The 24,649-nt window shown below is 39.8% G+C and overlaps 1 protein-coding gene across 1 annotated transcript in view; it reads right to left on the reverse strand.

Moving 5' to 3' along the window:
* The window catches only part of itga1 (integrin, alpha 1), an 80,159-nt gene extending 65,043 nt beyond the window's left edge, over positions 1-15,116 (reverse strand). The window contains exon 1 of the mRNA XM_087790592.1: positions 14,957-15,116. Within this exon, the coding sequence (XP_087646718.1) occupies positions 14,957-14,996 (40 nt within the window). The 5' untranslated portion in view covers positions 14,997-15,116. The remainder of the gene's footprint in view (positions 1-14,956) is intronic.
* Positions 15,117-24,649: the final 9,533 nt, after the last annotated feature.

The raw sequence follows: 24,649 nt of genomic DNA on the forward strand, positions 1-24,649 counted from the left end.
GTAACAAGTATATATGTGTAGTATTGTCCAGTACTTGACTCTGGTGTTGTGATAGTGTAGTAACAAGTATATATGTGTAGTATTGTCCAGTACTTGACTCTGGTGTTGTGATAGTGTAGTAACAAGTATATATGTGTAGTATTGTCCAGTACTTGACTCTGGTGTTGTAGTATTTACAGACCAATGACGAAGTCGTTACTGCTTTCATTTTTTTCAAACCAAAATATGTCCAAACTGATGTCCAATGCATCCTCTCGTCCTCAGTATTCACCAAGATCTCATAGAGATGTCTTTCTGTCATCTTGTGGCTGTAACACCTCTGAATATTTGCATGATAATTGGGAATAAAACATTTTTTAATTTTATACACATTTTATTGACATTTTAACGTTAAAATCAGAATGAGAAAAACTTTGATTGCATGTGTTCTAAACACGACACCGGAACATAAAAAATTAAATAATACGAAAGGAATAAAAAGAGATTTATTAAATCAAATATAATTAATTAAATTATATTAAATAAAATATGATTTGAAAGTGTGCGCGCAGTGGTGGCCGAGCCAGCTTTCCTCCCACAGTCCAAAAACATACAGAGGTTGATTGAGAACTTGGCTAAATTGTCCGTAGGTATGAGTGTGTGTGTGAATGGTTGTCTGTCTTTGTGTGTCCTGAGACAGACTGACATCCCGTCCAGGGTGTCCCCTGCCTTTTGCCTGAAGAAACTGGGATAGACTCCAGACCCCCATAAGAGCTAAAGCGATAGAAAATGAATGAATGAATGATTTGAAAGCCAAAAAAAATATGAATTCAATATGGTAAAAAAAAAAAGACAGAATATCGTTGTATCTATATTGTCTCACACTAATACAAACTTAGTGGTTGATGAAGCTTCATGAAACAGCTGATGAGGTGTCATGATACAGTGTCCTTACTTTTGAAACACCACTCCTCTCTGCTCCACAGTCTTTAATCTACGAATTCCACCGATAAAAACCTGGCGTAATGTGCCATCTAGTGGCAATTCACGATGATGTATCACGATACAAGTATCTCAAGCGCTCCATCTAGTGGCGTTTCATGATGATGTATCACGATACAAGTATCTCAAGCGCTCCATCTAGTGGCGTTTCATGATGGTGTATCACGATACATGTGTCTCAAGCACTCCATCTAGTGGCGTTTCATGATGATGTATCACGATACATGTGTCTCAAGTGCTCCATCTAGTGGCATTTCATGATGATGTATCACGATACAAGTATCTCAAGCGCTCCATCTAGTGGCGTTTCATGATGATGTATCACGATACATGTGTCTCAAGCGCTCCATCTAGCAGCGTTTCACGATGATGTATCACAATACATGTGTCTCAAGCGCTCCATCTAGTGGCATTTCACGATGATGTATCACGATACATGTGTCTCAAGCGCTCCATCTAGTGGCGTTTCATGATGATGTATCACGATACATGTGTCTCAAGCGCTCCATCTAGTGGCGTTTCATGATGATGTATCACGATACATGTGTTTCAAGCGCTCCATCTAGTGGCGTTTCATGATGATGTATCATGATACATGTGTCTCAAGTGCTCCATCTAGTGGCATCTCATGATGATGTATCACGATACAAGTATCTCAAACGCTTCATCTAGTGGCGTTTCATGATGATGTATCACGATACATGTGTCTCAAGCGCTCCATCTAGTGGCGTTTCATGATGATGCATCACGATACACGCGTCTCAAGCACTCCATCTAGTGGCGTTTCATGATGATGTATCACGATACATGTGTCTCAAGTGCTCCATCTAGTGGCGTATCACGATGATGTATCATGATACAAGTATCTCAAGCGCTCCATCTAGTGGCGTTTCATGATGATGTATCACGATACATGTGTCTCAAGCGCTTCATCTAGTGGCGTTTCATGATGATGTATCACGATACAAGTATCTCAAGCGCTCCATCTAGTGGCGTTTCATGATGATGTATCACGATACATGTGTCTCAAGCGCTCCATCTAGCAGCGTTTCACGATGATGTATCACGATACATGTGTCTCAAGCGCTCCATCTAGTGGCATTTCACGATGATGTATCACAATACATGTGTCTCAAGCGCTCCATCTAGTGGCGTTTCATGATGATGTATCACGATACATGTGTCTCAAGCGCTCCATCTAGTGGCGTTTCATGATGATGTATCACGATACATGTGTTTCAAGCGCTCCATCTAGTGGCGTTTCATGATGATGTATCATGATACATGTGTCTCAAGTGCTCCATCTAGTGGCATCTCATGATGATGTATCACGATACAAGTATCTCAAGCGCTTCATCTAGTGGCGTTTCATGATGATGCATCACGATACATGTGTCTCAAGCGCTCCATCTAGTGGCGTTTCATGATGATGCATCACGATACACGCGTCTCAAGCACTCCATCTAGTGGCGTTTCATGATGATGTATCACGATACATGTGTCTCAAGTGCTCCATCTAGTGGCGTATCACGATGATGTATCACGATACAAGTATCTCAAGCGCTCCATCTAGTGGCATCTCATGATGATGTATCACGATACATGTGTCTCAAGTGCTCCATCTAGTGGCGTTTCATGATGATGCATCACGATACACGCGTCTCAAGCACTCCATCTAGTGGCGTTTCACGATGATGTATCACGATACATGTGTCTCAAGTGCTCCATCTAGTGGCGTATCATGATGATGTATCACGATACATGTGTCTCAAGCACTCCATCTAGTGGCTTTTAATGATGATGTATCACGATACATGTGTCTCAAGCGCTTCATCTAGTGGCGTTTCATGATGATGTATCACGATACATGTGTCTCAAGCGCTCCATCTAGTGGCGTTTCATGATGATGTATCACGATACAAATGTCTCAAGCGCTGCATCTAGTGGCGTTTCATGATGATGTATCACGATACAAGTGTCTCAAGCGCTCCATCTAGTGGCGTTTCATGATGATGTATCACGATGCATGTGTTTCAAGCGCTCCATCTAGTGGCGTTTCAGGATGATGTATCACGATACACGAGCGCTCACTTGAATTCCCCTGGAGCTCTTGTTAGCTGCACATGTGTGTGTTTGAGGTCACGGTGAAGCTCCATCTGTGCACCAGACCCTCCTCTCCTGGTCTATCGCTCTCTCGGGCCACGAGACCATCCATCATGTCGGCTTCGAACATTCGAGCGCTGGAGGCGTCACTTTAGCCTTTAGCAACTCTTTCACCGTTTATACTTGAGTCGCATCAAGTGAAACGTTAGAGGTCGAGACGTCGTTTAAGAATTTATGTTTTAGTAGCAAATATAGAAGGTTTTCCTCACAGTAGCAGAACTAATGCTTGATATTGTTGGACTCAGAGGGAGCAGGACATGAGGTGTGGAGCTCTGGGAAATTTGTCTTGGCAGTGACACTTGAGCGTTGAACAATAGGAAGTGAGTCAGTAAGTTAATAGTATTTGTAGAGAGCTTTTCTAGACCAGGGTCACAAAGCGCTTTGACAATCAAAACAATACTCAATAAAGTACATACTTTCAAAGATCAAGACACATGAGAGAAACACAGCAGCAGCAAGAAAGTTAAGGAAAAGCTCAAATAAAAGTGTTTTTCTTGAAGCAGTAGCAGATCATCAAACACAGAGATGGTTATTTGAATTACGAAATCAAATTTAAAATTATTAATCCATTCAACCTTTCCATTGCAAATTATTTCATTCAATTACTTTTAAAAAAAATACTCAAGATTTGAAATGTAAAACTCAATATTCTGATGGCACTGATGTCGCAAATACAATATTTCATGGGTTTAAAATAAAGTAGGACATGGAATGAATAATTGGAAAAACATACAGTTTAAATATAATATAAGACAGTATTACAGCATACTTGTACTATACATATATATATGTCTTTTTTCAAATTGAAACTGTTTATCATTTTATTTAATGTATGTTTCCCAATTATTACTTCCCTGTAGTGAAAATATTTAGTCATAAATTAAAATAATTATTTATATCAATTTCAACTTTCTTTGTGTTATTTCCTTTTGATTTATATTCTACTTTGTTATTTTATTTGCACTTTGTTCTCATTCTTGTTTTTATGAAACTATCGTCTGCTGTGGAAACCCTATTTCCAGAGGGATTAATAAAGTTTAATCTAATATAATTTAATCTAATATAGCAGCAGAAAAACACACAATTATGAAATTTAAATATGTATAAACTCATTCATTCATTTTCTATCGCTTTATCCCTTTTGTGGGGTCGCGGGAAGAACTGGAGTCTATCCCAGTATCATAGGGCGAGAGGCAGGGGACACCCTGGACAGGACGCCAGTCTGTCTCAGGACACACAAAGACAGACCACCATTCACACACACACTCATACCTACGGACAACTTCTCCAAGTTCTCAATCCACCTCTGTATGTTTTTGAACTGAGGGTTTAATCTTGTCTGATACTCATAGTTAGAGAGAACAGAAGATGACTTTCCATCATCGCTCGACCGTGACTGATACATTATTCATGCAGTTCCAATAATGAGGATGTGAGGAGGAGACGGAATAATGTGTTTTAATCTGTGAAAACAGCCGTGATCCTAACAAACCAAACACCAGCACGACACGCTGGTTCAGCCAGACTCGTCGTAAATCTCTGAGCAGCTGGACTGTGACTCTGCTGCTTGTAGATCTGCTGTAATCTGTCCTGCGGGAGCTTCAGAGCGTTTATGTGACGACTTCATGTTTTCCTGCAGGTTAACAGTCCGTGTCACGCAATCATGTAAAGAAGGTAAAACTGAAGTTTACTTTTTAAAACATGGGGTTTTTCTGAACATGTCACATCAGAAACAGTGTCTTTTAACATTTTCCAGTTACTACAAATTGGGTTAAGTTAAATTTAAGTGTACATGTAAAGACAGTTAATAATAAGTATTTTACTGCTAAATAACTCCATTTTAATGATAAATAAATATATTTTAAAATGTTGGATATTGATAGAGTTTGAGTATAAAAGAAACAATCTCCCCATTTCTTCAATTAAGAATATTTATTTTTAAATAAATAATATTCTAGTAGAATATTTGTGTGTAAAATATCCCCAAAATGTATATTATACTGTTCAATTAAAACGAATGTAAAAAAAATATATAATCTTAATATGTTAAAAAATGAAGATAGAAAAACAACAGGGTAGGTAAAAAAAAAAGTCTAATGTCGTTAATAAAGATATAACAGCGTAATAATGCCATGAAATTATGAGACAACAGAAGGGATACCACAAAACACATTTCTTTTCAAGCCTTCGGGTCACCTTTAACCAGGGATAACACACAGGATACCACAAACACATTTGTTTTCAGGCCTTCGGGTCCCTTTGACCCTGAGACAACACAAGGGATACCACAAACACATTTGTTGTCAAGCCTTCGGTTCAACTTGACCCTGAGACAACACAAGGGATATCACAAACATATTTGTTTTCAAGCCTTCGGGTCCCTTTGACCCTGAGACAACACAAGGGATATCACAAACATATTTGTTTTCAAGCCTTCGGGTCCCTTTGACCCTGAGACAACACAAGGGATATCACAAACATATTTGTTTTCAAGCCTTTGGGTCCCTTTGACCCTGACACAACACAAGGGATTACATAAAAACCTTTGTTTTAGGGCCTTTGGGTCACCTTGACCCTGAGAAAACACAAGGGATACCACAAAACACTTTTTTTTTCGGGCCTTCAGGTCACCTTGACCCTGAGATAACACAAGGGATACCACAAACCCTTTTTTTTCCGGGGTTGGGGTCACTTGACCCCGAGACAACACAAGGGATACCACAAAACACATTTGTTTTCGGGCCATCGGGTCACCTTGACCCTGAGATAAGCCAAGGGATACCACAAACACATTGCTATGTGTTATGAGAGACAAGAAATACTCGCAAAAGAAAGAAAAGAAGCAAAAAAATGTAAATACTTATATTTAAACAAGTAATTGCTGACAATATTAAAACATTATCAAACATTACTACACGATAAGTATAGTTTTACTGATAACTACTGTCAAATATACGCAGAGAACTTTCCTTCCAGAGCGAACATCAAAGCAGGATGGTCCTCCTGCTCACAGTGGTCTGACGGGCGTGATTATCTCCAACATTCTTCTGCTGTTGTTTAGAAGACGTGAGTCAAACATCTTGTGTTTGTACATGTGTTCAGGGCGAGGTGAGACATCTTCAGCCCGGTGACCTCGAGTCTATGTTCTTTGGGTTGAAGGTAAAAAAAAACTGCTGCTCTTTGTTTTCAAGAAACTTCCCAACGTCGAATTCTTCTCACTATCCTGCAGTTATAGGTAAGTAGGTAAGTAATTAGTATTTATAGAGCTTTTCTAGACCAGCGTCACAAAGTGCTTTAACAATCAACACAACACCCAATAAAATAAACACTTAAAAGGTCAAGACCTTCACTGATGGAAGGTCTGACCATGAATAGATGTGAAAGTAAGAACCAGAATTTTAAAAATGATCCTGAAAGAAACTGGCAGCCAGTGAAGAGTTTGAAGGACAAATGTGAGTTCTTCTACTAGAGCAGCCAGTGAAGAGTTTGAAGGAGAAATGTGAGTTCTTCTACTAGAGCAGCCAGTGAAGAGTTTGAAGGAGAAATGTGAGTTCTTCTACTAGAGCAGCCAGTGAAGAGTTTGAAGGAGAAATGTAAGTTCTTCTACTAGAGCAGCTCAGAATTCTGGCTGCAGAGTTTAGTATGAACTGCAGGCGAGACACATCCTTCTGGTTTAGACATGACTAACTACTGCTTTGACTGCGACTTCTACTACAAGTATAATAGAAGTATATCAGTACTCAGAATATTGAGTAGTGTAATTTAACAATTAAAAGTTTGAAACCTTCAATCTAATGGTTTCTAGAGAAACAGGGGATCTAATTGATCTAATGGATGTAATGGATCTAAAGGATCTAATGGATCTAAGAGGTTCCAGAAAAGACCTCCATGAACAGCTTGTGTCTGGACTCAGATGAGTTTTTCTGCATTTGGACTTATTCTTCTGTAAAGTCCACAAATTACTAAATTGGTCGTTCACTTACTTCTCCCTTATTAGTAGTACTCATTATCTTCATCCCATTGCGCGTCATCAATCGTCCGAAGTCTACATCTCCAAGTGACTCGTTGTATAAACAAAGCGGGCGTGATCACAGCTGGAGGAGGAGTGAAACCATTATTACGTCATAATGGACTCTCGTAACCTCTTGTTCGTCCAGATTTCAGAGCAACTTTAAGGTGATAATTTAAAACATGGTCATGATGAGGAACTTACTGCGTCTTAAAGAGAAGATTCAACATTTATTGCAGTTGGAGTCGACCTTCAAAGGAACAATAAAATGTTTAAACAAATTAAAATGTGTTATTCATTTAAAATAGTTTAAATAGTTAAAAAAAACTCCTCGGGTACTGGAGCTAGTATTCAAATGTGTATTTCCGTGTGCAAAAGAAAAGAAGAGAATCTTCTAAACTGTGATGTGAGGAAGAACCTCTGAGAGAGTTTCATGGAGGATCAGGTGAAGCTGCAGATCTGCTGAGGAAACAAACATGTGGAGAATCTGCTTCTGAGGCTTCTTCATGTTTCCCTCCATTGTGTTTATTTCCTCCTCGGTTCAAACCGTGCTTCAGGTCAGAACTGGTTCTTTTGTCGTTCAATCGTTCTCAAAACAACCAACAGTGACTTTTGGTTTGTTTCTGTAGTTTCAGCTGATTAGACCTTTTTTCATTGGTCTTCTTTATAATCTGTGTTTGTATCTTCTCATCTGGACTGTTGCAACATTTTATTTCGTGTCTAAACCAGAAGGATTTGTCTCGCCTGCAGTTCATACAAAACTCTGCAGCCAGAATTCTGAGCCGCTCTAGTAGAAGAACTCACATTTCTCCTTCAAACTCTTCACTGGCTGCCAGTTTCTTTCAGGATCATTTTAAAATTCTGGTTCTTACTTTCAGATCTATTCATGGTCAGACCTTCCATCAGTGATCTGATCCAGACTTACACCCCAGCTCGGGCTCTGAGGTCTGTGGATCAGAATCTACTTATGGTTCCTGAACTTCAGGACCAGAGGAGAGAAATCCTTCCAGACTGTTGCTCCTAAGCTTTGGAACCATCTCTGTGTTTGATGATCTACTGACTCCTTCAAGAAACATCTGTGTTTGATCATCTACTGACTCCTTCAAGAAACATCTGTGTTTGATGATCTACTGACTCCTTCAAGAAACATCTGTGTTAGATGATCTACTGACTCCTTCAAGAAACATCTGTGTTTGATGATCTACTGACTCCTTCAAGAAACATCTGTGTTTGATGATCTACTGACTCCTTCAAGAAACATGTGTGTTTGATGATCTACTGACTCCTTCAAGAAACATGTGTGTTTGATGATCTACTGACTCCTTCAAGAAACATCTGTGTTTGATGATCTACTGACTCCTTCAAGAAACATCTGAAGAAGTTTGTCTTAAGTGTCTTGATCTTTTAAAGTATATGTTTTAACTGTGTATTGTTTTGATAGTTCAAGTGCTTTGTGACCCTGGTCTGGAAAGATCTTTACAAATAACACTTACTAGTCGACGAGTTAAACCTGCTCACAAATGATGACAGAACATGTGAATCCTTCACGGCTTCAACGTGTGAGTCCATGTGCGAGGTCACGACCCAGGTAAGTCGACTCGAGATAAGGGATCACACCTTCACGGGCGACTTGTTGACCCGAAGACCACGTCCGTCAGATATCACTTTCCCTTCGGAGCGAGCGAGGTGTTAGGATCACATCCGAGGATCACATCCGAGGGTCTCCATGTTTGCCTTCAGGCTTTGAAGCGACTTGGAGAAGGATTTGAGTTTCAAACAAGCGTTTCTGAAGCGATGGTGGTGTCGGAGCGGTTCAGTCCAGGGGCCTCACAGGAGCCCGACGGAAACACATGTCGGGTGTTTACACTCATAACATCCTCCTGGACGTGTTCACGGCAACGGAAGCTCGAGTGTTACTGTCAGAACTACTGCAATAAAACCCATTGAGTAAGAAAACCTTGCAGCCCATAATATGTTTGAGTGTGAACATAGAGTACTGTTTTAGAGTGTACATAGAGTACTGTTTGAGTGTGTACATAGAGTACTGTTTGAGTGTGAACATAGATTACTGTTTTAGTGTGTACATAGAGTACTGTTTTAGTGTGAACATAGAGTACTGTTTGAGTGTGTACATAGAGTACTGTTTTAGTGTGTACATAGAGTACTGTTTTAGTGTGTACATAGAGTACTGTTTTAGTGTGTACATAGAGTACTGTTTTAGTGTGTACATAGAGTACTGTTTGAGTGTGTACATAGAGTACTGTTTTAGTGTGTACATAGAGTACTGTTTTAGTGTGTACATAGAGTACTGTTTGAGTGTGTACATAGAGTACTGTTTGAGTGTGTACATAGAGTACTGTTTGAGTGTGTACTTAGAGTACTGTTTTAGTGTGTACATAGAGTACTGTTTGAGTGTGTACATAGAGTACTGTTTGAGTGTGTACATAGAGTGCTGTTTTAGTGTGAAGATAGAGTGCTGTTTTAGTGTGTACTTGTTTTGAGGCTTCCGGGTCACGCTGACCCTGAGATACGTTCACCAACATTGATAATCAATATCAAATGATGAAGAACTGTCATGTAAAACCTTGAATCACAACTTTATCGACAGTGTCTCTCGCTCCGTTTACAATCAATCGAGTCGCTGGAGCCTCGTCTGTCACATGGTAACGAGTGAGATGCAGCGACAGCACAAACACTAACAAAATAACACAATAACACAATAACACAATAACACAATAACACACATCCGCACTGGTTTGAGGTTTGCAGCGTTAGAAACCGAGGCGCGTGTTTCAGAAGCAGGCCGTGGTTCATCTCAGACCGTGGTTCTTCTGCAGAAGTGCAGCTTCCGGTGGAAAAAACACCTCATACCAGGTGACACTTGTCCTGCTTTTCATCTCATCGTGTTCAACAAAATTTCGCCTTTAAGAGACTTTGTTCGAATGTGTGAGTTTGTGTTTGACTTGATATGGAAAGAGCATCTGAAACAAAAGTGTGTTTGTGTTTTACTCATTTTCACTAGAATCACATGTTGTTTCAGAGAAATCAATTTTATTTACTTTTTTTTATTTCCTAGTGATTTTATGATGATAAAATGTGATTTGAAATAAAATAAAATGTAAACAAAATAATAATAAATTCAATTAATAATGAAATAAAAATGATGGCATGATAATATGTTTTAGATCCATCTATTAAGATACTGTTTCAAAGGTTATTAATATCGTAATAAATAAATATATTTCTTCTCTTTCATTTGTTCATTTCAACTGTTGTTGAAAATAAACAGAATTAGTCTCTAAAAAAATAATAATAACTTAATTACTTAAACAACTCACGACTGAACGAGTTAGAAGCAAGGGTTCGACTCTGTATAAGAACCCCTCAGACCCGCACACCTCTTCAGTGACGGTCACTCGATGGAAGCCAGATGCTGCTCGACACTCAAACTCAAACCACCTGTAAAACTCTGGTCTCCACCGGGAATCCTGGGAGATGAAATGCTGCCACTTCAACCACCACATGTGGACCTGCAGGCGGACCTCAACCCCCCTTCTCGCCCCCCCACATGAGACCTGGTCCAGAACCAGCTTCTACTGCCGAGGTCACGGTTGAACAGTAGACGACGAGGACAAGAATCGAACCCTCGTAAACAATCAGCCCGAGAGTCTGCAGTCAACTTTTAATGGTGTGTGTGTTTGTGTGTGTGTGTGTGAGAGTGTGTGTGTGAGGGTGTGTGTGTGTGAGGGTGTGTGTGTGTGGGGGGTGCACAGAAGTAATTAGAGAAGCTCATCTGGGGGTAAAGTGAGTCGACCGACTCCTTAATGTGATGATGGGATGGTAAAGATTTGCTGCATGACCTTTGTGCAGACACACACACACACACACACACACACACACGCACACACACACACACATGCACACACAAACACACACACACACACACACACTGGTTCATCTCATCTAACTCAATCCTCTAATGACCGTCACAAGCTTTTAACACAAGTTAACACAGGAATGTGGGAATAAAAGTTGAACCTATTTGACCTTTGACCTATTCAATAGTATCAACACATTCACAAAATCGTAAACACAGTTTTTTTTAAAGTCCCAAATGAAAATTACAAACTCATGAAACCTTGTGTAACAATTTTATATTTTGTAAATTTGTTACATGAGGCCACTTTTCAACTGAAGTTCTTAAACATGAAGTTGATCTTTATGTTTTGATTTGATTGAACAGTGAACCTGAACAGTCCCCATAAGGCTTTGCCGCCCAGCCAACCAATCACAGCTGTCGATGACTTTTGACTTAGCAACATTGAGGTAGAATTTAAATACAGTATTGAATAGATCAGTGTGTAGTGTGTACTTACTTATGTAATACTTACTTATAAGTAAGGTGGGTATGGTAATTAGTAAGTAAGTAAGAAAGTAATATTTATAGAGCACTTTTCTAGCCTAGGGTAACAAATTATTGTGTACGTGTGTGTTACTTTGTATGTGTGTCTGTGTGTGTGTGTTATTGTGTACCTGTATGTTACTTTGTATGTGTGTCTGTGTGTGTGTTATTGTGTACGTGTATGTTACTTTGTATGTGTGTCTGTGTGTGTGTTATTGTGTACGTGTATGTTACTTTGCATTTGTGTCTGTGTGTGTGTGTTATTGTGTACATGTGTGTTACTTTGTATGTGTGTGTGTGTGTGTGTGTGTGCGTTGAGGCTTGTTACCATTGTGTAACTAGTGAAATGCAGTTGGGCAATACAACCACAAGAGGGTTCTGTCTCCATTCAAACGCCTCCCAATCCCATCACAGCAAAGCCCTTCCAGTAGTTATCAGATTCAGAGTCACTTCAAATACGTACTAAATTACAGTCAACTTAACGGATCGATCACTTAACTTCATTTAGCGTATTTTTCGGACAGTAAAGTGCACGTAAAATATTCCGTAACAGTTTTTCTCATAAGCCTCATGTATTAATAGTAGTTTTACACATCCATCTAAAGATCTGACAAAATGTCGGTAAACATCCGGCGTCGCATATATTTTGGAACATTTTAAACCTGTATTAGTACAATATATACAATACAATACAATTATTGTTCTTGTCAATATTTGTTGACAGTCTACCGTCACATGACCAAAACGCTCGCGCCTCATTGGTCAACAGCAGCTCAGAATCACTCGCAGTCATGAATATATCGTTGAGAAAAGTACCGTGTGAACCGTCGTTGGTTTTTCCAAACTGTAATAATTTGTTTTCCATGTAACCGTTTACAGATGTAGATTTTGATACTGATATATATGTGTGTGTGTGTGTGTGTTGTGTGTGTTGTGTGTGTTGTGTGTGTTGTGTGTGTTGTGTGTGTCTGAACCACATACAGTGTAACATCTTAAGGCTGTAAACAGTGTGTTTAACGAGGTGTTTGTAACTGCAAACGTATGTTTATCTTCATAAGTCAAGGGAAGCAGTTATATTCACTTGAAACAAATGGTGTGAAGCTGAACATCAGAGCAAACATTCAGCATGTCTTATGTTGACCTCTGTGACCTCTGTGACCTCTGTGACCTTCACAGATAATGAATGAATGAATACTTGTTATCAGACTCATTGAAACTGATGCCTTTTGTTCTCAACCGTGTTTCAACGTCGTTGTCAATATAAATCGACACTTTCATGGATAGTTTCGTTTAAATGATTCAATTCATTAATACTGTAAATGTTCTATATAACCGCCCATAACCTTGATAATGTCTGTTTTTTTACAAAGACACTGTTTCTTTAAGTGAATCCACAGAAAGCAAGCGTCAAACTTTTGCAGGAGTAAAGTTTTCAAGCAGGCAAGTTCCATAGACTATAGTTCGTATCACGATGTAGGGTCAACGATACAATATATTGTGATAGTGTCGTAACAAGTATATATGTGTAGTATTGTCCAGTACTTGACTCTGGTGTTGTGATAGTGTAGTAACAAGTATATATGTGTAGTATTGTCCAGTACTTGACTCTGGTGTTGTGATAGTGTAGTAACAAGTATATATGTGTAGTATTATCCAGTACTTGACTCTGGTGTTGTGATAGTGTAGTATCAAGTATACATGTGTAGTATTGTCCAGTACTTGACTCTGGTGTTGTAGTATTTACAGACCACATGACTCTTGACGAAGTCGTAACTGCTTTCATTTGTTTTCAAACCAAAATATGTCCAAACATCAGCTTTAAAAGCTGCTGGACTCACTGTATCCTCTCGTCCACAGTAATCGCCGGGATCTTGCAGGATTTTATTCTTATTTATTTGTGGAGCATGTAATGACTGCTGCCCTCTAGTGGCCGGAAGTTTAATTGTAACGTTAAAATTAGCAAACGCCACGAATACTTGTTTGTTAATAATGATTTTATTTACCGGTAATGTTGAATTTTATTTTAAACAAACTTAATTGAAATATAAACCATGAAAAAAACTATAATGAATACTAAAAAAAAAAATCAAAATCCCCAAAATGTAACAATAAAAAAATTGACTACTTTTGTATATTGATACAGTATTGTTAAAAATGTCCATGTAAGTAGGAAGTACTTGACAATACTACACATATATACTTGTTACTACACTATCACAACACCAGAGTCAAGTACTGGACAATACTACACATATATACTTGTTACTACACTATCACAACACCAGAGTCAAGTACTGGACAATACTACACATACATACTTGTTACTACACTATCACAACACCAGAGTCAAGTACTGGACAATACTACACATATATACTTGTTACTACACTAACACAACACCAGAGTCAAGTACTGGACAATACTACACATATATACTTGTTACTACACTATCACAACACCAGAGTCAAGTACTGGACAATACTACACATATATACTTGTTACTACACTATCACAACACCAGAGTCAAGTACTGGACAATACTACACATACATACTTGTTACTACACTATCACAACACCAGAGTCAAGTACTGGACAATACTACACATATATACTTGTTACTACACTAACACAACACCAGAGTCAAGTACTGGACAATACTACACATATATACTTGTTACTACACTATCACAACACCAGAGTCAAGTACTGGACAATACTACACATATATACTTGTTACTACACTATCACAACACCAGAGTCAAGTACTGGACAATACTACACATATATACTTGTTACTACACTATCACAACACCAGAGTCAAGTACTGGACAATACTACACATACTTGTTACTACAGTATCACTATATATTGTATCATGCTACATTAACAGATTCTTGCCAGTACAAACACTCTGCTGATAATCTTTTAATAGCAGCAGAGTGGGAGGATAAAGGAGTATTTTATCTTATCTTTAAAAAAGCCCCCCCCCCCACACACACACACACAGGTGTTCCCCCTGATTTCCATGTCTGACCAGAATTAAAAGTGAACTAAGCTCTGAGGGTGAAGTCTTACATCATGTTATCTCAAGCTCTGAGGGTCTTCACGTCCATTACTGATAAGAGTCTCTGGTTTCCTCGAGTCAATGATCTCATGTCTCACCTTTGATAGACATTAACACCAGTTAGTCCACTATAAACTTTATTTAAGTATTGTGTGGCAGAAAACTTTAAGGAGAAGTTATTTAAAAGTAATTTCTGCATCTTCTTCCTGGATTAATTTGAGAAGATGTTCTGATGAATGTCTGGTGAAGACAGTCCGGTGCCACCGGTCGTGACTCACCACTTCTAACAGTCTCTCGCCATCACGACCCGTCTGGACTGAAAGCATCTGGACTCACCGGTGACTGCAGCAGCTGTCAGCCTGATGCTGACTCTCATCTCGAAGATCTGCGTCCACGTCTCAGATCCTCCACACGATTCTGAACCTCCGGAGGTTAACAGGAGTCCATGAGCGAGTCCAGCCGGCACTACATCCACTCTGACCCCAGTCCAGACTGATCTGATTCTTACTCACACTCGTTCCATCGCTACGAGTCTGAGGCGGGACAGAGGGAGGAGGAGGAGAGAGAGAGAGAGAGAGAGAGAGAGAGAGAGAGAGAGAGAGAGAGAGAGAGGGAGGGAGAGAGAGAGAGAGGAAGAGACTAGAGGAAGAGGAGGAGGGGTAGGGGTAGGAGAGGAGAAGGAGTGGAAGGGGAAGGGGAAGAAGTAACTGGAGGAAGAGAAGGAGGAAGAGGAGGAGGAATAAGAGGAAGAGAAGGAGTGAGAGGCAAAGGAGGAGGAACTAACGAGAGTAAGAGAAGGAGGAAGAGGTGGAAGAGAAGGAGGAAGAAGGGGAGGAGGAGGAGGAGAAAGAGGAGGAAGTCACTAGAGGAGTAAGAGACTAGAGGAAGAGGAGGAGGGCTAGGAGAGAAGAGGAGAAGGAGTGGAAGGGGAAGGGGGAAGAAGTCACTGGAGGATGAGAAGGAGGAAGAGGGGGAGGAGGAGGAGGAGAAAGAGGAGGAAGTAAATAGAGGAGTAAGAGACTAGAGGAGGAGGAAGAGAAGGAGTGAGAGGGGAATGAGGAGGAACTAACAAGAGTAGGAGAAGGTGGAAGAGAAGGAGGTAACTAGTGAAAGAGAAGGAGGAGGGGGGAGGAGGAGGAGGAAGAGACAACAGGAGAAGGAGGAAAAGGAGGAGGAGAAGAAAGAGGAGGAAGTAACAAGAGGAGGAAGAGGGGGAGGTAACTAGTGGAAGAGGAGAAGAGGGTGAGGAGGAGGAAGAAGAGACAACAGGAGAAGGGGGAAGATGAGGAGGAGAAGAAAGAGGAGCAAGTGACTAGAAGAGGAGAAGGAAGAAGAGGGGAGAAGAAGGGGGAAGAGAGAGAGGATGAAGAGGAGGAGGATGAAGAGGAGGAACAGGAGAATGAGGGGAGGAGAGGAGGTACAGGAGAAGGGGGGAGAAGGAGGAGAAAGTAACTAGAGGATGAGGAGGAGAAGGAGAACAAGAAGGAAATAGATGAGGAGCAGGAGGAACAGGGGGGAAATGAAGTGACTAAAGGGGGGGAGAAGAAGAAGATGAGGAGGAGGAAAGGGAGGGAGAGGGGCAGGAGGTGAAAGAGGATGAAGATGAGAAGGAGGAGGAAAATAGGAAGGAGGAGGAAGAAGGGCAGGAGGAAGTAACTAGAGGAGGAGAAACAGGAAGAGGAGGAGGAAAAGGAAAAGACTACAAAAGAAGGAGGATGAAGAGGAGTGACAGGAGGAGGAAGATGAAGAGGAGTGACAGGAGGAGGAGGATGAAGGGGAGGAGAAGAAGAGGGGAGGATTAAGAGGAGAAGAAGAAGAGGGGAGGATTAAGAGGAGGAGAAGAACGAGGAAGAGGGGGAGGATGAAGAGGAGAAGAAGAAGAAGCAAGAGGAGGAGGATGAGCCAGACTTTAAACTGGTTTCAACCGACGACATCACATCAGCCTCACTGGCTTCCTGTGCATTTTAGAATTGATTTTAAATTGTACTGATTACTTTTGAAGCTCGTGGTCTGACTCGCAGACATACTGACCCTCTAGGAGCTGCAGATCCTTGTCCAGATCCTCGGGCCTGTGAGCTGGTCCACAGTCCAGGCTTCTTCTTCTTTGAACCCTTCACTGGCTTCATCAATGGACTTTTACTCTTCTTTATTTTAATGGATTGTGTCGTTTTTAACTGTAGTTTGTTTTATGTAAAGAACTTTGTAACTATGGTTTATAAAGTGCTATAAAAAAAAATATTATTATTATTATTATTATTATTATTATTATTATTATTATTATTATTATTATTATTATTATTATGAAGAGGAGGAGAAGGAAGAGACTACAGGAAGAGGACAAGGACGAGGAGAAGGCAAAGGAGGAAGAAACTAGAGGAGGAAGAGGAAGAGAAGAAAGAGACTGCAGGACTAGGAGGAGGAAGAGGAGGAGAAGGGGAAGACTACAGGAAGAAGAGAAGAAAGAGGAGGAAGAAACTAGAGGAAGAAGAGGAGGAGAAGGAAGAGACTACAGGAAGAGGACGAGGAGAAGGAGAAGGATGAGGAGAAAGAAACTAGAGGAGGAAGAGAAGAAAGAGAGTGCAGGACGAGGAGAAGGAGGAGGAGGAAGAGGAGGAGAAGGGAAAAAATACAGGAAGAAAGAGGAGGAAGAAACTAGAGGAAGAAGAGGAGGAGAAGGAAGAGACTACAGGAAGAGGACGAGGAGGAGGAGAAGGATGAGGAGGAAGAAACTAGAGGAGGAAAGGTGGAGAAGGAAGAGACTGCAGGATGAGGAGAAGAAAGAGGAGGAAGAGGAGGAGAAGGAAGAGAGTACAGGAAGAGGAGAAGGAGGAGGAGAAGGATGAGGAGGAAGAAACTAGAGAAGGAAGAGGAGGAGAAGGAAGAGACTGGAGGAGGAAAGGTGGAGAAGGAAGAGGCTGCAGGATGAGGAGAAGAAAGAGGAGGAAGAAACTAGAGGAGGAAAGGAGGAGAAGGAAGAGACTGCAGGACAAAGAAAAGGAGGAGGAGGAGGAGGAGGAGGAGGAAGAAACTAGAGGAGGAAAGGAGGAGAAGGAAGAGACTGCAGGACAAAGAAAAGGAGGAGGAGGAGGAGGAGGAAGAAACTAGAGGAGGAGAGAAGAGGCAGATGCTGACATGACTTGTCTGTGAATTAAAAAAAAGATAATTTAAATAAATTCATATTATTAATCATCTGTTGCCATTAAACCAAACATGTAAAAACTTGTATTTTTTAAAGACTCGAATCTTAATCTTGTAAATTCATAATGAAATAATCATCTAATAATTTCTAATCTCGGGAAAGGATGAATGTTTTAAAATATGTTAGTTTCAGCTCATGAAAATAAATGAAAATCCATTAAGATGAATCAGTGAAACATGACGATGTGTAGAGTTTGTTTTTTACTTATTTTCACTAGTTTACAGTAGTTTTTCTTTAGTAGATTCGACTGAAACGAGTGGTTTTATGTCGTTATATAAATATATATATATATATATATATATACAGTATATATATATATATATATATGTTATATCACAATAAACTAATGTTTCTTCAGAGAAAATCTTGTGTTTCTTCCAAACGAAGCAGCAACAATGAAGCCGACAGAAAGTTTTCTCCACGTCCAACATCTCAGGCTCCGACGATCTCCGAGTCGAGCAAACATTCAAAACCATCTTCGCCACAACGAGGACTGTGTGTCGACCGTTGTGTCGTAACTTTCATGGACAATAAAAAGGTGGTCGTGATGATTGTGTTGCTGGATCGACTCCATCGCTCTGGGAGAAAACTGCCGTCGATGTTGTTTGGAAGCTGAAACCACGTGAGAAATGTTGGACGGACCTGTTGGTTTGAGGTTCATTATCTGGAGTTTCAGCTAAAATCAACATAAACTTGTTGGTTCTTAAAATGATCATTAAATTTATTTTTTTTTGCACAACATTATTTAGAGAAGTTTTAATTTACTATCATCCCTATACAGACTTTTCCTGGGGCTTAACCACAGGTTGCATGTGATTTACTAAGATTGTAATTTTGCTGGAAAAGTGATGTTTGGAAAGACAAGAGATTTAAACCAACATTATACGTTTTAATTAACCTGAACTAATTAACCTTAATCTAGGGGCGACATGTCTGCTGGTTGGTCTAATAGTTCAGAATGTGTGGAAAAGTACTGCTGTCTGACGAGTGTCTCAGCATTAAGAGCTACTTGTTGAGAACTAGTTTATTAAGTAACTTCTGACTATAATGTGAACCTAAAATCATTGTATTTTCTCCAACATCGACAGTGTATTAGTTCTTGCTATACTTTTTGCCCTGAAACCATTTTTTTCGTGGTAGTGCTGTAGTGTTACTCTGCAGGGGCTGCTGCAGCACAAGGATCTGTAGTATTACTCTGTGAGGTTTCGTAGTATTACTCAGCGAAACTCCGTAGCCCTGCAAGACTCAGCAAGCTTTGTGACATTACTCTGTGACACTCTGTAGTATTACTCAACGAGGCTTTGTAGTATAACTCCACCAGTCTCTGTGGAATTACTCCGTAAGGCTCAGTAGTATTACTCCACAAGACTTTGTACTATTACTACGTGAGTCAATGTAGTATTTATTTGTAGTATTACTCTGCTAGGCTTAGTAGCATTAATCCACAAGGCTCCATAGTATTACTCCTCTAGACTCAGTTGTATTACTCCTCAAAGATCTGTAGTATTACTCCTCAAGGCTCTGTAGTATTACTCCTCAAGGCTCTATAGTATTACTGCTCAAGGCTCTGTAGTATTACTCCTCAATACTCTGTAGTGTTACTCCTCAAGAATCTGTAGTATTACTCCTCAAGGCTCTATAGTATTACTCCTCAAGGCTCTGTAGTGTTACTCCTCAAGGCTCTGTAGTATTACTCCTCAAGGCTCTGTAGTATTTCTCCTCAAGGCTCTGTAGTGTTACTCCTCAAGGCTCTGTAGTATTTCTCCTCAAGGCTCTGTAGCGTTACTCCTCAAGGCTCTGTAGTGTTACTCCTCAAGGCTCTGTAGCGTTACTCTTCAAGACTCTGTAGTATTTCTCCTCAAGGCTCTGTAGCTTTACTCCTCAAGGCTCTGTAGTATTACTCCTCAAGGCTCTGTAGTGTTACTCCTCAAGGCTCTGTAGTGTTACTCCTCAAGACTCTGTAGTGTTACTCCTCAAGACTCTGTAGTATTACTCCTCAAGGCTCTGTAGTTTTACTCCTCAAGACTCTGTAGTGTTACTCCTCAAGACTCTGTAGTGTTACTCCTCAAGACTCTGTAGTGTTACTCCTCAAGACTCTGTAGTGTTACTCCTCAAGGCTCTGTAGTGTTACTCCTCAAGACTCTGTAGTATTACTCCTCAAGGCTCTGTAGTATTACTCCTCAAGGCTCTGTAGTGTTACTCCTCAAGGCTCTGTAGTGTTACTCCTCAAGACTCTGTAGTATTACTCCTCAAGGCTCTGTAGTGTTACTCCTCAAGACTCTGTAGTGTTACTCCTCAAGACTCTGTAGTATTACTTCAAAAGACTGGCTCCATGGCATCAGTCACACACTAGTATAAAATCTACCGCGTAATTCAACAAGCTCTTTATCGTCTAGAAAATGTGTTTCAAATGTGGGCTATTCTGGATTTAAAAAGAATATATATATATATATATATATATATATATATATATATATATATATATATATATACATGTTTTTATGCCCAAAAAAAATCCCATACTTTTGGAAACATGTATTAATTACTTTGTTTCCTTTAAAGAAAGCTGTGTATTTCAGAAGATAATACTTCCGTATTCTGTGTTTGCAGCATCTGTGTTGGTCCGGCTTGTCAGGCACGTCTGTATCTGAAAATCTTAAATGAATGAGATTCTGTCCGTCATTGCCGGTGGAAATTAGGGAACAGATGTCAGACAGGAAATGAGGTCACACTCGTTAATGCACTGACACCCAAATTGCTGGTGGAACCGTCAACCTCCTGCCCGAGGCTGATGGGATGAATAGCTGTCGTGTTCGCTGCGAGTCTCTGTCGTCCGTGACGGACTTTCAGAAAAACTCTCTCGATAATTATTTGACCAGTGCAGACGATTTATTAGACAGTACTACGGTTTAAACGTTTTAATACAAGTGCACGAAGATTAAAAGTTTTAAAGTGTCAAATGATGATGTTCAGCTCAGAACAAGAGATTCAACACTTTACATTTAGTTTCTTTAAAAGTCTACAGTTACAGTTTTAAAAGCATTACTACTCGAGACTCTGTAGTATTACTCCTCAAGGCTCTGTAGAATTAGTCTGTGTGACTATGTAGTATTACTCCGCGAGGCTCTGTATTATTTCTCCTCAAGACTCTGTAGTATTACTCCTCATGTCTCTGAAGTATTAATATATATGGCTCCATAGTATTACTCCAGGAGGCTCGGTATTAATTCTCCTCAAGACTCTGTAGTATTACTGCTCAAGACTATGTAGTATTACTCCTCAAGACTCTGTAGTATTACTACTCAAGGCTCTTTACTATTACTCCTCAAGACCCCGTAGTATTACTACTCAAGGCTCTTTAGTATTACTCCTCAAGACTCTGTAGTGTTACTCCTCAAGACACTGTAGTATTATTCCTATATACTGTGTAGTATTACTCCTTAAGACTCTGTTGTGTAACTCCTTAAGACTGAAGTGTTATTCCTTAAGGCTCTGTAGTATTACTACTCAAGGCTCTTTAGTATTACTCCTCAAGACTGTAGTGTTACTCCTACCGTAGGAAGTATTTTACATTCCTACAGTTCAAATATTGTAGTAAAAGTGAAGGAAGATTCAAAGTTTGAAACCATCAACTGATGATCAGAACAAGAGACTCATTGAGACACTTTTTAAAAGTCTACAGTTACACTTTAAAAGCGGGGCCACAGCTGCAGGTTTTTAAGGCGCCCATGAAGGGAGGTCGTTCTAAAAACTGGTCGTAATAATTTAATAGGAAAAGAGGGTGTCTGTTGGTTCAGGGGCACCTGGACCTGGATCCTGATTACAGTGTAAACACGGGGCCTTGTTACACTATCACACCCTCATTATCGCCCCTGAGTTCCATCTCTTAATAACATATACCTGAGGGCCCCACGACGACCATCCCTGAACTTAAGCTCCATAATAACCTTCAAATTACCCTGAAACTCCACTTGAAATCCACTTTAAACACACGTCTAGATGTGAGTAAAACACGTGTGTGTCTCTAGGTTTGTATCTTACCTACTGTTTCTATTGTATCTACTGTCTTATATCTACTGTATCCTATCCATCATATCAACTTTACCATATCTACTACATCTATCGTATCTTCTGTGCTGTATCTACTGTATCTATTGTATCTACTGTATCTACTGTACCGTGTCAACTGTATCTATTGTATCTACTTTATAGTTTCTACTGTATCTATTGTTTGTACTGTATCTACTGTACCGTGTCAACTGTATCTATTGTATATACTTTATAGTATCTACTGTATCGCATCTGCTGTATCTAATGAATTGCATCTACTGTATCTACTGTATCGTATCTACTGTAATGTTTCTACTGTATCTAATGTATCTACCATGCTGTTTCTACTGTACCATGTCTACTGTATCTATCTACTTTATAGTATCTACTGTATCGCATCTGTTGTATCTGGTGAATTGCATCTACTGTATCTTGTGTATTGTATCTACTGTATCTTTCGTATCTACTGTACTGTATCTACTTTACCGTGTTTACTGTATCTATCTACTTTATAGTATCTACTGTATCGTATCTGCTTTATCTGGTGAATTGCATCTACTGTATCTACTGTACCGTCTCAACTGTATGTACGTATCTACTGTATAGTATCTACTGTTCCCTTTCTACTGTATATATTGTATCTTCTCTATCGTATCTGCTGTATCTGGTGCATCATATCTACTGTGTTGCATCGACTGTACCGTATCGACTGTATATTAATTGTGTATTTTTTGTTAGCAGGATCTGGAATCCAAGTAGTACAGATTGGATCTGTACTACTTGGATCCTACTGGATTCCAATCTGTGCTCTGACATATATACCAGTGTAGTTTTCTTGTGCACAGATACATAAACATGTAAGTAAGTAAGTAAGTAAGTAATATGTTGATACATTATGTTTCTATGTTTGTTGGCATTTTTCTACATAGAAAGTACATCATGTATCTTTAACATTTTTATAGTTTTTTTTCTACTTGTTACAGTTTTAGACATTTCAGATTTTTCTTCCGCTGCCACTAAAAAGCAATTTCCCTTCAGGGATCAAATATTCCAGATTTTGCTAACTCGTGAAAATCTATTTTCTGAAAGGAAAGGAAACACACAACGTGATCCATTGGATCCACTCGACCCGGCCTTTAGTCGCGGCTCCTGGAAAACTGTGTTCATTCATATTTCATGGTCCTGGAGTGGAGGAAACTCTCCACGTCGATACGTCAACACCACACGTCGGGTCGCGACACACCACAGTTTGTTTATCATCCATCCTGGTGTGGATTACACCGGGACAACACAAGTAGTATCTGAGGGACTCATCATGAAACGGTTTACATCGGTCCTTCCTGTCTTCGGCCAAATCTCCGACGGAGACTCAGGAAGACCCTGATTAGTTTCCCTCGCTCGCCCTTTCCCCGCCAGCCTCCCATCGGGGTCGTGACGTTTACAAACACTTGTCGTCGTCTCCTAACAATGCAAAGAGGTTCTTTTTACATTGTTGGTTTTGTTTTCATTTTTCAATCACTACGTTGTTTCCTGACTTCCATCCTGACTTACGAAGGTCCTCCCGGTGGAAGTGATTCTAAAGTGTTTTCACCAGTTTATACAATACAAGCAATTCAAGCTAATGTGTACATTTCCTGAGCATCATATGTATCTAACGCAGCGGAAAATTGTCGCTTTTTTCTCGTTTAATGAAGACAAATAGAGAATTACAGGCAAGCAAATCCCTTTAAGTGAAGTAAATTAGTTTCCATAGAATGATATTTATCCGGAGGCCGAGGCAATCATTGTGTTTTCTTTCTCAAGCTAAGTGGTGAGCGGCTCCCTCCATAACAAACTCCCCCCCAGCAGTTAAATCTATTTACAGGGAGCATCCGAGGAATTTGAAATGTATACAATAGCCCAGTGCGTGAGTGTATAGGTGGACGACAGCTCCCGGTAAACACGTTTGTGTGGTTCTGTTCGACTTCAATGCTAAATATATATAATATTTTTTTTTTTAATCCAGTTCAATGGGATTTAACGAATAGAAAAGTTGCATCAATTGGTGACGTGGAATTACAAACGTTGTCTGAAGACATTCCAAACACGTGTCGAGGTTTCTGATGATGTCCAGTCCTCTGGACGCACAGAGATCTTTTAAATTCCAAGAAACAGCCTCCTCGCTTGGATCTGCATCGGTCGCCTCGTCGCCTCCTTCGAGAGAAACTAGATTAAAAGTTTGTACGCGACCCAGAAAAACACTAATGAAATCACTTTAATGTACTGAAAAACTAAATGAAGAACCAGAGGTTCACGTTCAAGGCCTGTTTTGAAACCAGTAGTGTCCCGATATGCAGATGATGTTTTATTATTTGTTTGGGATTGGAATCCACATTTATTTGTTTAGAGTCAGACCCTCCACTGGTCGGTCAGGAAAACAAACTGCACTGATGTGACCTTAAGATGGTTTCCATGCAAATATAAATCTAAAGATGGTCATGGGTCATGTATCCACTTTCCATTCAATCCTGATGACGTCATCATTGTCCGTTTACCTTACCTTACCTTACCTTACCTTTTATAGTATGAAGTAAAAAGCTTTAATAACACAGTACTGCAAAACACCCCTGAACTAAACAATATAACAAATATTTTTTAAATATCAAAGATATTACAGTTGTTAATAAAATTGGCGACACCAACTGAGTAAGTTTTGCACTTTTTAATAACAGAAAAAATGTATGAATTTTCACACAAAGAAATCTTTACTATTTTTGTATTTCATCAAGATGTATTTTATC

The sequence above is a fragment of the Callionymus lyra genome, chromosome 5 (assembly GCF_982586985.1).
Source record: "Callionymus lyra chromosome 5, fCalLyr1.hap1.1, whole genome shotgun sequence".
NCBI lineage: Eukaryota > Metazoa > Chordata > Actinopteri > Syngnathiformes > Callionymidae > Callionymus > Callionymus lyra.